At 37.8% G+C, this 14,000-nt stretch overlaps 2 protein-coding genes across 4 annotated transcripts in view; one reads left to right on the top strand and one right to left on the bottom strand.

Moving 5' to 3' along the window:
- The window catches only part of frmd3 (FERM domain containing 3), a 70,894-nt gene extending 69,198 nt beyond the window's left edge, over window positions 1-1,696 (bottom strand). For both annotated transcript variants that reach the window (XM_084729556.1, XM_084729555.1), the window contains exon 1: window positions 1,117-1,696. In XM_084729556.1, the coding sequence (XP_084585682.1) occupies window positions 1,117-1,221 (105 nt within the window). In that variant the 5' untranslated portion in view covers window positions 1,222-1,696. The remainder of the gene's footprint in view (window positions 1-1,116) is intronic.
- A 992-nt stretch (window positions 1,697-2,688) lies between these two features.
- LOC146320494 (putative gluconokinase) lies at window positions 2,689-8,440 on the top strand. Of its 2 annotated transcripts, none has more exons than XM_084729558.1 (6): window positions 2,689-2,976; window positions 3,119-3,195; window positions 4,730-4,760; window positions 4,855-4,951; window positions 6,920-6,963; window positions 7,510-8,440. In XM_084729558.1, exons 4-6 carry the CDS (start codon window positions 4,871-4,873, stop codon window positions 7,877-7,879), a joined length of 495 nt encoding a protein of 164 aa, XP_084585684.1. In that variant the 5' UTR covers window positions 2,689-2,976; window positions 3,119-3,195; window positions 4,730-4,760; window positions 4,855-4,870; the 3' UTR covers window positions 7,880-8,440. The 2 variants fall into 2 exon arrangements, with proteins under 2 accessions (XP_084585684.1, XP_084585683.1); XM_084729557.1 differs by having other exon boundaries at window positions 4,855-4,941.
- Window positions 8,441-14,000: the final 5,560 nt, after the last annotated feature.

Consider the following 14,000-nt stretch of genomic DNA (forward strand, 5'->3'; position numbering starts at 1 on the left):
ATCAATTAATTGCTTCATGGATTTTGTCAAGTACTAAGTTAACTTTGGCTACTTCTAATATTCTATTAATCTGTTGCTTCTGCTATTTGTATCTAACTTCCGATATTATTACTTTGATTTTAATTTTATCACGTTAGTTTCTCAGGTTTCCATTTTTAATCTTGCCTTCCAGTTTTTGCCTTCTTTATATTATTGCTGACATTACACTACTGTATTATTGCTTTTTTGCACAATTCCTTTTATCACCTGTGTTGAGGCAGATACGAGCCCATCATGTCTCAACTGGAACCACTGTGACTCAACACCTGTTGGTTGAAATTTGTTATATAAATAAATCTTATTACAATTATAGGCTAAGATGTCAGAAAAATTGTTAGGTATTTTTTTGGTAAATAAAAACCTGGAAAAGCCTTGTATTTCCAAATATAGTCCACATTTTAATCATCTATAAGAATATCACTGACTTAAGTTTGACAATGCAGCTACTCATCAGCTGAGTGGTACACACTACACTCTTGTCTGGCTGGTAGGACCACTTGAAGATGGCTGAGTGGAAATATCATGTATCATCACCTCATACAGATAGACAACAGAAGCTTTCCTCTCTCATACACAGATTCACATGACTGATTGAAATCAATAGCCCAAACAGCAGCCCTCTCTGTCCTCATCATCATCATCATCATCACCACCACCACACCCATGGAGCTCCAGCATTTCCTCAGCCATGAACCAAACTTCATCCTAACTTCTCTCCATGTGGGTCACATCTTGCTTGGACACAGCTCGGATTACTATTGGAAATGTTTCTTAAATTAATTGATTAAATAATTTTATATATCATCACTACATGACTTATATAGCCCAGGCAGTATGGAGCAAAGCATGCAACCTCTCCAGTAAATCACAGCAGCGTGTAAACTAAAGGAACCATACGTTCAAATGGTCTTGTACAAAAATGACAATATGATGAGAAAAGCTAATAATAAACAACATGGGGATCGATAATAGTCTTAATCATTTGATCTAATAAAAGGAAATTCATCTACTTGCTTCCATGTGATTTTTGCCATAAACACAGAGGACAATACATGAAGTGGCGGAGGATCGTCTTACCTGGATGCTGCAGGAGATCTCGGAGTCGTCCAGTAACCGGATCGTGCAGAGGACCTCCTGGTCCAAGGAGCGGATGCTGGGGCTGCGAAACCGGAGCATTTTCATCCTCCTGTCGGTTCAGTTTCAGCTCCTCATGTCAGCGGATCCACGGCGGGCAGAGAGGAGCACAGGCGGAGCAGACGTACATACACAGAGGAGGATTCACGCAGACACACGCATGCATGTATGCGCCTTTTCGTCGGGTCCTGTCACCTCCTTTGTGACTGACGCCCTTGGGGATGAATGAATGGGTGGATGGAGAGATGGAGGGATGGATGGAGAAAAGAATGGATGGATGCAACAGAGAGCGGGAGGGAGGAGAGCTTGCATCCGTCTCCTGCCTGCCCACTGATGGATCTACAGAAGGGAGGAAGGCTTTTTCCCTCCTCTCCCTCTCTCTCCTCCTCTCTGCTTCGCACATCCCCCCTTTTTTTCTCCCTTTTTCCAAATTTCAGCATCAACACTTAAATTTGCAATTACTGATCCCACGTGTTTGGTGTCAAATGGAAATCCCGCGCTGTGGAATTTGAAATATCCTCCATGTCCTTTATATTTTCATAATAATTCATAAAACAAATCATATTCGCTCATGTATTTGATGTACTGTATTCTTCCAGCGTTCTTCTTCGTCTATGAATTAATTATTTTATAGGTTACTGATGCTAAAATGGCCACAGACACATGGTGGAAGGAAAGCTTTATTGCACTGCATTTTCTGCACCCACGTGAGTTTGTGCAAATGTATGTGTTTACCTCGGACATGTTGAGAAATATATTTTTTCATTCAGTGATCGAACTATGTGATGTGATGGCCAATACTCGCGTTATTCAACAAAAAATGTACATATTACGTCAAGTACATAATAAAGTACAGAACACAATACAGAGCTCTGACAACAACAAAATAACAAATATATTGTGAAAAATATGGGATGAAAACAAAATGAATCAATGTTATGAGAGACAAATATTCTAAATGAAGTGAAAATTAAATACTGATACAAACAAAATAGTTTTCTATTTCAGCAGCGTGACTCACTGTTTTAATCTGTTGTTACGACAGTATGACAAACCAATTTCTGAACTATGTTGTAGATTTTCTCATTTATTTGGAAAATTCTTTATTCATTAACTGAACTGTGAGATTATTTTATTTTCATCGGTAATAATGACGTCAAAGACCATTTAGCTGCGACGTAGTGTGTGTTACAGTAGCGTCTAGAAGGAAACCCTTGATTTGTGAAACTCTCGCGAGATTTATACGCATTGCGTCTTCATTGTGCATCTTGTAAAAAGTAATCATATTTTATAATGTAATAACGCTATGAATAAGATATTGGTAGGTGTAGGGACATAAAACATTTGGTTTTGTTTGGAGAAAGGTCGCGATATGGGTTTGAATCGATTACCATCGCGAGATCTTTCGCAGAACTGGGGCTCCCTTCTAGACACAACCGTTCCAAACGGAACACTATCCCTTTAATGGCGAACGCAGGGTACGGACGTGAATCGTGCGTCATCACGTATATTAGCCAAACACCCCGCGGCCGTGAAGATATCATGTTCCTGCCTTCATGGGATTTTTATCGCCTCTTTGACACATGAGACACGTTTTGAATGTTTCATGGCTCTTTTCTGTAACACGAGAGATTAGTTTAGTGAAAACTGCAGTATTTGAGTTCTCATTTTCTCAGTCAGCGGCCGAAAAAGTTATAAGATGTTTACATATCAGAGGTGATCGGATATGCGCGGGGGTTAGTCTGCACCTGTGCAGGAGTTTCTCATGAATCAGTTTCACCTGTATGACAGTTCAGTTCAACAGTAGGTTACATCACACGAGCACTCATATCATTTGTACATATTTGTATTTCAGAGGTGTTCACACATACGATTTGTTGACCACGCGGTTTATGGCAGCAGTTGTGAAACTGTTTCTTGTTGTGTTTAACCCATTTCATGTCGGGACCTGCTGCCTTCACGTGCCCGACGACCCGCAGACAGGATGATCTACATCATAATGGGAGTCTCAGGCTGTGGAAAGTATGTGTACTGTCTGTTTGAAATGTGGTAAATGCAGAAGTGGGTGAACTGTTCACAGTACTTCTCCTCACTCAGTGATACAGTTTATCTGAAAATAGACATATTGTGTGTGTGCGGTGTGATTCATGATTAGTGGGAATAATCCATTGTCATTTTTGATGAATCATTCCCACTAATCATAATTTTTGCATCACAATGTTCATTTTCGCTGTAAAAAAAACCTGTTAAAATCACAATAATGTGAGATTTGTTGGTGTCTGTATCAAACAAACATGATTTTTTACATCTGGAGAACAAGATTTGTAGGCCAGAGCATTCCTGCAGCACTACAGTACTTCATTATAATGTTGTTTTGTCTGTATTTTTCCATTGTCAAGAAATTGCAGCTTCTGTGATTTGGATATTGCACTTGGCCATGTTGCAGTTTTGATGCATACATGTGTAGATGAAAATTACAAATACTCAGGCACTCGCTTTTAAAACCATTTCAAATGCCTTTTTGTCTTGGTGTGATCATGTTAGACCTTTAAACAAACTTGGACATGTTTTAGCATCAAGCTTTCAACAGGGAGCCAAAAGTAATGTCCCATAACATAACTGGTGACAGAGAACAGTAAACCACCTGCAGCTCTGTCCTGTAATGAAAGTCACTTAACAGCAGAACATCATTGTAAGGTGGAACCTACAATTACTGTCATTATCTGATAATCAGCTGTTTTGTTTTTTTTGTCCATAAAATGTCAGAGAGTATTGACAAATGGATAAAATAATTTCTTAAAGCCCAAGGCACCGATTGCTTGTTTTGTCTGATAAGTCCAAATAAAAAGATATTGAAATGAAAGGAAAAGACAGAGAAAAGCAAAACCTTCCAAATTGAGAGGCTGGAAATAGGTAATGTTTGACATTTTGATTGAAAAATTAGTTTTTTTTCCTTGATTGTCAATATAGTTGCTGCTTAATTTTCATCAATGGACTAATCATTTCATCCACTAACCATTTAAGCTCTAAACTACAGCATATCTATGAAAGTAGTAGTAGTAAAGTACTTACATAAAGCAATGGATCAGATCAATATTTTCTGTTTGATTTAAAAAAAAGAGTTATTATTAGAGCCTGACTAATACTGGATTTTTGGGAGCCAATGACAATACCAATAATATGGAGTAAAAAATTATCTGATATTGATAAATTGCCTGATACTCTTTATTTATTCAAAATGACATCAGGGCACTAACACAGGAAACTTTAACTGAGATTTTTAATTATAAATAAGAATACACTTTAAAAAAACACAAATAAAACAACTGGAATCAAGAGAAAGGATCAAATATACAAAGAATTATGTCTATAATACTAAAACATTAAAAGTAAATAAAATCAATTTGCATTATTTTATGTTAAAAAAAATAATCAGACAAAATATATCCCAAAATATACAGATATAGACTGATAATAATCAATAATATAATGTCTGGCTCTAATTATTATTTATTGCACTCTGTTAATTCTGTCTGTTATGTCTTTTCTTACACAGAAGCACTTTAGGAGCCTTACTATCAGAGAAGGTAAATGGATCCATCCTCTCCATCATGTTTCTGCACACATTATAACTTAACACTCACTTGTCCTTACATGTGTGTGTTTGTATTCACTCATCAGCTGGGCTGGCCCCTGCATGAAGGGGACGACTTCCACCCACAGGAGAACATTGAGAAGATGTCTCGTGGTGAACCACTCACAGACCAGGTCAGCCCAGGTGTGTGTGCGTGTGTGTGTCTGTCCCTGCTAGAGGTGTCTTGTCAGCTCAGATTGATTGTCAGTCGTTTATATGAGTGAGTCATTGCTCTTCTGTCGTGAGTAAATCGTCTCAGACAGAAAACTCCACAAGTGTGTGGAGGAAGCTTCACTCAAGCAGACAGTGAACGCGGCAGGGAGGGAAACTGAGCTTTTGATCACAACCCACGGTCCTAAAGTTCAAATGAGGGATTTATTTTCTGTTTGTACAACATTTATCTTTTCCCTGTCCATGCTGACTTTCAAAATAAAGGGAGACCTCCAAACAATTGCCTGGCTACATGCCAGCATTGAGTTTAGACGCTTGCAGGCAGAGCAACCCCCGCCAACATTTGGCAGCAGTTAGCTGGTAGCGGCGTTTGGTGGCTGATGATAACCTCCCACTCAGAAAAGTGCTTTGAGCGGCGAGGAGAATTACCCTGGGACCTGCTATGTCCAACGCTTTGGCATATTTTAAAAATACTCAGCGTTTGGCAGTTTGAGAATGAATGATGAGCTGAAGCAGAAATGTAAATTTGGGATTACTGTCAGGCTGTGGCAAAAATGCGTCTTTCATGCCAGTAGAGTTGGCAGGTTCAGGTTGGCATAACCAAACAGAACATGAGAGAATGTGATTCCTCTCAGTTGAGTTCAGCTCTTCATGTTTAAGGTGCTGCGATGAGAAAAAAAAAACATGACTCCAGTTCACTCGTAACCAGATTAGGACTGGATTCTATTTTTGATTTCTGCATAGTTAAAGATGTGTTTGTGCTGCCATGTCTGTGTCAATTTGATTTTCTGATTTGGTTCTTTAAAAGATTCTTTGAGTTGAGTCCATTAAAAATAAAATATTGGCACGCAGAGTTTTGACTTGAAATATTCCAGTCCACTATAAACAAATAAACCACAGCTTCTGCTGTATTGTGCACTGTTTTTCAAATATTATTTTCATATCTGCATATAGTATTTTTAGAGGAGAGGATAATATTTCTGGTGAATTTCTAAAAAACCTTCAGTTTGATGACACAGTCTGGCTTCACCACTGCAGACTCAGCTCAGCCCATCTGTCCTGTGATGCTTTGCGATGCACAACCTGTCTTTATGATGGCCGACAATATGCTGAACCTAGGAATATATGTGATTGAATACACCCACCCAGTAGGGCTGTACAGTGCAACTAATCAAAATATTATAGAAGTTGCAACATGACCAAGTGCAATAGCTGCAGAAGCTGCAATTCTTTGATGAAGGAAAAATGTGTGACAAAGCAGCTTTATAATGATGTACTGTAGTGCTGCAGAGAGAGGTGATCAAGGCCTCGTATGGCCACATACTTTCAGTAGTGTGTGTACACAGTGTGCCCTGGGCCACACTGAAGGACCGCCTACTCAACTGTGTAAGCCCACACAAAACAGCTGTCTGATTTCCATTTGATTCACTGTAATGCAAATTATGTGTTTGGGCTCTCTCACCTGCCAAGATAAGCAGCAGATGTTTGTGAACACAGTTTCAACTGATTTTGCCATTGAATAGTAAACACAGAATCACCTGATTCCCTCAGAAAATGTCTCTCTTATGCCTTGTTGTAAATTAGCAAATGTTTCCTGTTTCTTTTTTGTGTTACAAAATCATTGTGTGTTTGTCATTTTTGTTGAATGTGTAAGAAAGAAACTGTTTGCTAACATATTGACATATTAACCTCACAGGTGTTCACAGCTTCTTTCTGCTGCCTCCTAGTGATCAAAGAAAATCAGTTATTGCAGGTTTAAGGTCCTTTAGCTTAGCAAGGAAGGAGACTACAGGCTGCCTCATATCTTAAACAAAAAAAATCAATCACAAAGATTAAAACATTTCTTAACATGAACAACTGTTGCTGTTAACGACGATGAAATCAATCTACAACATGTTTTATAACCATTTGTTATGTTTTTGTTGTTGTTTGTCTCTTCAGGACAGATTTCCTTGGCTCCTCAAACTACATGAAGTCATTGAACGGTAAGGATAAACAAACCTTGTATGCACACAGACTGTTGAGCACATGCATCATGCTCTGAAAACACAACACCCTTTTGTTATGACAGAGATGGAGGAGAAGATGGGTTTAGAGAGAGAGAGAGAGAGAGAGGGAGTCAGCGAAGTGCGGATATGTAGCCGTGAAATTGTCGAAAAAGATCAAAAATATCAAAGATGGTTTTGAAAATTGAGATGAAAAGCAGAGAGCGAGGACGGGGAGTTTGGGAGACTAAAGACAGATTAAGTGAGTGAGAGTGTCGAGAAGAGGTGAGAGAGAACTGAGAAAGTACGCCATCTCTTTCTTAAAAACGTCTGTGGCGGCATCAAAGACTTCTTTTCTTAACTCTTTCATACTCAGTCACACTCCTGCTCGTTCTTTTCTCTTCATCTCCTGCTTCTCTTTAGCTATTTGTCACCAGAGTTCACTTTACGTTTGTTTAGTTTGTTTCCCACATTTTTAAAAACATTTTTCAGTGATCTGTTCAGCAGTTATCATTAATGTTGTCACTAAATGTTTTCTGCTTCCAGAGAAAGGTGTTCAGGATCTGATGCTCTTGTGGCGTGCTCCGCCCTGAAGCGCCTCTACAGACAGATCCTTGTCTATGGCTTCAAAGCCCTCGCCTCCTCTGCCAGTGCAGACCAACAGATCCCTTCTCCCAGCTCTCCTGATGTCTTTTTTCTCTTCATGCATGGCGACTACGAGCTCCTTCACCAGAGGATGGTGGCCCGGAGAGGACATTACATGAAAGCAGACATGCTGCGCTCGCAGTTTGATGTTTTAGAGCCTCCGTTGGATGAGGAGAACGTGTTGCCGCTGGACATCAGGAGGACCATCAATGATCTGGCCATGGAGGTAGAGAGGCACATGGTCAGCCTCAAGTCGTCACCAACGCCTTAACTACCACAGCAGGTCAAACCGTTTCAGTTATGCTGGTGGCAGTTCAAAGGACGGTTGGTCAGTCCACAGCTATGGTCCAGACTGAAACATCTCAACAATTATCAGATGGATTGATGAAAAACTTGCTGCAAATGTTCAAGGATCCCTCTTTGATGATGTTTCATGTTGTTCAGTGAATCCTCCTGACTTTGGTGATTCTCTGATTTCTTTCTCTAGTGGCACCATGAGGTTCCCATTTGTGTTTCATAGTGAATTATCTCAAAAACTATTGGATGTATTGCATTAAAATTTGGTGTAGACATTCAGAATTAATTTTATGTAAGCCCACGTTGATGAAAAAAAAAGATCCTGTAGGTTGTTTTTATGAGAAACACACTCAAAATGTCTTAGTATCTTAAAATACACTTTACTTTTTTCAAAATAATGGAAAACTTTCTTATCTGAAAACAATGAGAACATTTCTTGAAATAATAAGATAGTGACTCAAAATAATGAGGAACTTTCTCAAAATATTGAGAAAATTTCTTGGAATAATGACTTAGAGAAAGATTCTCATAATCTTAGTTTTTATTTTGACAAAGTTTCTAATATAATTGCAGGATCTTTTTTCCCATCACATTGGTAGAAATGGGCTTCTATAAAATTGTAATGACACTGGCGATCCCCCGTTTTTTCATCTACTTTTGTTAATGACCAAATAACTGCAAAACTTTCATTTCCATCATCCTTAGCTGTAAGTTGTGTTTACTGCTAGTTAGCATCAGTATGTTAACACACTAAATTTAAAGAACAGGAGGATCTGAATGAACCCTTTCGGGCTTTATTGATAATCTAAATGCCATTCCACTTGTGTGCTTCAGAGTATTTGATATTTTAAGTTTGATTTGGGACCAAAAAGTGCTTTTATGTTTATGACACCTGAACCTCAATCGTATGCAACAAAGAAAAAGGCTACATGTTTACACCAGCAGTTAATGATAGTGTTGATATTAGCTTTTTGTGAACTTATGAAGGGGATTGTTGTGGTATAAAAGTTTGTATTGTGAACATTAAGTGTTTCACATTATTTTGTTGTGGAAAATCAGTCCATTTCAGTTTGTTTGAACAAAAATTAAAAACAGCCTTTGAAAAACTAAATGTAAAATTAACCTGACAATGCAAAAAAAAAAAAAAAAATGTATAAAGGACTTAACTGATGAGATCAGTTTTTGTGTATTTGTTGCATGACTTTAACAGACATGTAGCTTTTTCAGAGTAACATTAGCTTTTTTGGCTTTCTCTGTATTTGATTGTGTCAGAGTTGCATCAGGGCCAGAATATGAAATAAAAATGAACTGATGATGGTTTTGGTTGAATATTTTATACCTCAAGTTTTGGAATCTTGTATTTAATATTTTATTTCCTTTGACATTAGATTTAAATGTTTACTGACATTTCTATGACACCAGGAACTAAGGTTATGCAACTAACAATAATTATGAGTAATAAAAAAAATCTTTATTTATATATCAAGCATTTGGTCAATAAATTGGAAGAATAAATAAATCAAGAAATGTAGGTCACAATTTCCTAAAGCCCAGGCTGATGTCTGCAGCAAATCCTCACAATTGAAAAGCTCGAAGTAGGGAAAGAAAGCTATTTTTCCTTGAAAAATTACAATTGATTATCAAGACAGATCTCTGTTACTTTTTTCTCCACTGATTAATTGATTAATGCTTTTTTTTAATCCCCAAAAAGTTATTAATTTGGTTATAAATTTGGTTTAGAGGACACAGTGAACTGGTGGATAGCAGAATCCCGTGTGGAAACAGCATACTATGTTTCTGCAGGTTATTATATTTATTTGCCCCTTTTAATGAATTCTACCTCATTTAAAGGGATAGTTCAGATTTTTTTTAAACATGGGGTTGTATGAGCTACTTGTCAGTGTATTACCTGCAGTGGATGGTGGCGGGCAAGGCCCCAGTTTGGCACTACAGCACTACAGGAGGCCAAGTAATTTACAGCTGTGGATAGGGTCAGCAGCAAAATGTATTTTAGCGACATAAAAAAAGCACACCTACAAAAATCAGTATCGGTTTAAATTCATGCCAAATTCAGAGTATTTTCACTGCTTTACCTTGTAGTCAGACAGCCTTTTCTAACAGGAAACCATTGTCATATCAACCAGACTCCACTGGCAAAAACTGTTATTTTACCTTGCAGAACACAGGAGCTTCTGGTCTACTGCTGCCTTGATCTGTTAGTTTTTAGTGTTATTGTGTGACTTTTGGATTTAAAGGGTTAGTTTGGATTCACCAAAGTTACACCATAACACAAATAAAGCAACAGATCGAGGCAGTGGTAGACCAGCAGCTCCTGTGTTCTGCAGGGTAAAATTAATGTGTTTGGCAATGGAGTCTGGTTGCTTTAGAGTGAGTACAATCTGGTTTATATGACTGTGGTTTCCTGTCTGACTGCAAGGTTAAGAAGTGAAAATATTCTAAATATAGTGTACACATTAATTTTAGTGAATAAATGTGTTGCTGCTGGCTCTGTCCACACTGTTCTTACACTGGTACTGCTGTTGCTTTGACAAACTGGGACCAGCTGTCATCCACTGTAGGTAATAAACTGACTATGGATAAGTACCTCGTACAACCTCACTTCAGATAATCCAAACTATCTTTTTATCACCACTTGTTATTTCAGGTGACTCCAGATGATCGTTCTTTTTTCCCTCCAGCATTATGTTTCTTAATCTGCCCCTGAATATATTTTAAAAACCTAAGCTGCTTTGCTGGAGTTCCTGACAACGTAGCATCAATAAATGGATTAGTTTAGTTGCAAATCATGTTTTTGAATCATTTCATCTGTCAAACCACTTTTCATGCACTGACATCACCTGCCAAATCCACAAACTAATCTTAAAGTGTAATCTTCACACCGAATAAACTAAAACGATTAACGGAGATTAGACTGAACACTTAGCTGCTGCACACTGTGAGGCAGGTGAAGCCTCTCTAACAATAATAAAGGTCAGATCAGGTCAAGACTTTGTGATCCCAGTCTCTCAGTCTATAAGCATCTTCAGAAGACACACAGGTGAGCATGACTACAACGCCCCCGCACTCTGTCAAACACACACACACACACACACACACACACACACACACACACACACACACACACACACACACACACACACACACACACACACACACACCTCCACTCAGCACTGCAGAGCTGTTTTTGTGGTGTGACTCATCTGCAAACCTCAACCCGAATATTTTAGGAGCTTCTAATCCAGAAAAAGCCCCTTGGCTACTCTCATATCTCACACATCCAGACGAACAGCACACTCACACACACAATGCAACACTCACACACACGACTGGAGATTAAAGCCCTTCAGTCTGGCAGCAACAGACAAACACACACAGGTTGTCAAGTGGATCACATACACACATATCTGATGTTGAAGTACACGCACCGTGTGTCAGTTAATCCACGAGGTCTCTGAGAGCGAACGCACAAAGAAGGAATGGAAAACAGAGTGCAGCCCTCACACACGCACACACACACGCACACACACAGACCCTATAATGCTTAAGAGGTGATTGAAAATCACCTGTCACTATGACTTTGTGCATATTTGGTGTTAGTTTATAAAAATTAAATAACTATTTAATGTTTAACTTTGCAGACGGATTTCAGGGCCATGATTTACACTAAAGATAAATAATATGTGAATAATAAAGAATCTAATTACATCTTCCACTGTTTAAACAGCTGTTTATGAGACTCAAAAATTAAATATTTTGTGTCTGCTTAATTCCCACTTTAGAAACAAAAGCAGCTGATCTCACTGAAGGGGTTAAGTGAAACTGCCCTCTAGTGTTCATAGTTGTACTCTCAGATATTCTGTAGATATTTATCTTGCTGAGTATGCCAAGGATTTTCTTACACTGTGTATTTAACTATTTTCACTTTGTTTCATTGATTTTGGGGTTAGATTTTCTGTTCTTATCTTTTGGTGTTTACATGTATACTTGTTTATTTTTTATTCATATGCTAAGTCTGATGACTTGCTGCTGTAACATAAGAATTTATCTGTCTGTCTGTCTGTCTGTCTGTCTACATAAAGAACAGTCGTGGACAGCAACTACTACTACCACTACTACTTTCAACTTCTACTCCCCAACATTTCAAAGGCAAATATTGTACTTTTAACTCCACTATATTTATCTGATAACTTTAGTTAATGATAAAAGATAGAAAATATAATCAAATTAAGAAGCTGGCCAGCAGATAAAGCACATTAAAGCTACCAGTTGCAACATTAAAGTGATGAATATATTAATGCATCAGTAATTATAATCCAGTGACAAACATTATTCTGACATCTAATGAATATTATCCTGCGTAATGATGACTTTCTTACTTTTGTTACTATAATTTAACACTAATACTTTTACTTGAGTAAAAAATTGTTATGCATGACTTTTACTTGTAACAGAGTCAATCTACACTGTGGTATTGTTACTTTTACTTAAATACAAGATCTGAGCACTTCCTCTCCCACTAATAATAAACTGTTTTGGTTTTTTTTTTTTGGTTTTTTTTGTTTTTTTTTATCAAATGAAGATAGCAGACTAGTTTGTGTTTGAATTGTCTTTATTCAGACCGATACTTGTGATTAATACACCAACTCTGAGTACATTTTGCATTTTCAGCTTTAGCAAATAAGAGGAATTGCTGTTTTCTGTTTAATTAAAACTTTAAATTGAACATTTTTTGAGTCTAAATATTATTGTGATTGTTGTTATCTTTTACCTTATTTAATTCATTCAAATTATTAATATATAAATCATAAAAGAAAAAAAAACAACAGATTAAAGGGCAGTAATGACAGACAGAGATGTCTGCCTTGTATCCTGCAGATATCTCAAAAACTCCACAACTCACACCAAAACAATCTAGATGGATAAATAGCACTACAGATAAGAGGAAAAATGTGTATTTTTGATTTTAGGGTGAACTGTCCCTTTAACATTACAATGACCACAAAGGCATGGAAGGAACGTAACGTGATTAATAAAGCAAGACATTATCATAAATTCATGGTAAAATGACAAATAGTGCATAAATACATACAATTATGCTGCTCAGTCAGTTGTTGTTTAGTGAAATCCACAAGGAACACAAAATGCACCAAATCCTTGTGGCACAAAAACACTGTTGCACGGTATATTTACTGGAGCTCAGCTGAATATAAGCTTAAAGCAAGAACAACTAGTCAGTGCAGTGAAAGATAGTTAGGCACAAAGGGTTTCTATGAACATCCTCACCAAGGTAAAGTAAAAGTTCCAAAACAGCTAAAATCCTTTTTTTCCCCCTCAGTTTTGGATTCAAATCCATTTTTTCATGCCTGATATCATTTTTTCTGGGAGAGTGTGTTGAGAAGATTAAGTGAGAAAATCAGCATTTCTGTGTCTGTGTGGTCTTGAGATAAACGCTGACATTCAAGTACTTTTTGGCTTTGCACAAAGTCAGCCTCTCCATTTTAAATATGTGTTTTTACAGCTGAATCTGCCTCTAGAGACAAACTTCATACATTATCTGGTGTGTCTGATCTTCACAGCCTGTGGTGGACAAGACAACGCCAGAGCAGCGAGGGACTGAGTTTCAGAGGGTGTGAATCCTGCGTGTGCTTCCAAGACATCTGACTCGCTCTGGGTGCTACAAGCTTTCACTGTTGACCAGGTGGCGAGATGAAAAGAGGCCTGAGCGTCACAGCATTGCACAGAGATCACATGACCTGCCTCTGAATATGTATGCAATTGCTACAAGTCTACATATGTGAGGGACCTGCGTCAGTGCATGTCACTGACACAGTGAAAGTGATTGTATTGACTCCATCCTGCACATTACAAATATTCCCATAAATAATACTCTGAACCTGCACATTCCCCATAAAACTGTACAGCTCTTTCATTTATTTGATTAACATCATATTGTACATATTGTTTCCATAACACTTCATTTTACAGGTCCCCAATTTCATGGTAAGCTGGTAATTATTTGAAATGTCTTTGAGATGACCCTGTGATTACCTTCATGGTAAGTAGGTGGTAATTAG

The sequence above is a fragment of the Lutjanus erythropterus genome, chromosome 10 (assembly GCF_056507025.1).
Source record: "Lutjanus erythropterus isolate fLutEry1 chromosome 10, fLutEry1.hap2, whole genome shotgun sequence".
In the NCBI taxonomy this organism is placed as follows: domain Eukaryota; kingdom Metazoa; phylum Chordata; class Actinopteri; order Lutjaniformes; family Lutjanidae; genus Lutjanus; species Lutjanus erythropterus.

What these genes read in the sequence shown, in the direction of transcription:
- LOC146320494 (XM_084729557.1), top strand. Translation starts at nt 3,158, where the DNA reads ATGATCTACATCATAATGGGAGTCTCAGGCTGTGGAAA. An exon ending in GGAGTCTCAGGCTGTGGAAA is followed by an intron (nt 3,196 to 4,729) that starts GTATGTGTACTG and finishes TTTCTTACACAG; the next exon opens with AAGCACTTTAGGAGCCTTAC. An exon ending in GTGAACCACTCACAGACCAG is followed by an intron (nt 4,942 to 6,919) that starts GTCAGCCCAGGT and finishes TTGTCTCTTCAG; the next exon opens with GACAGATTTCCTTGGCTCCT.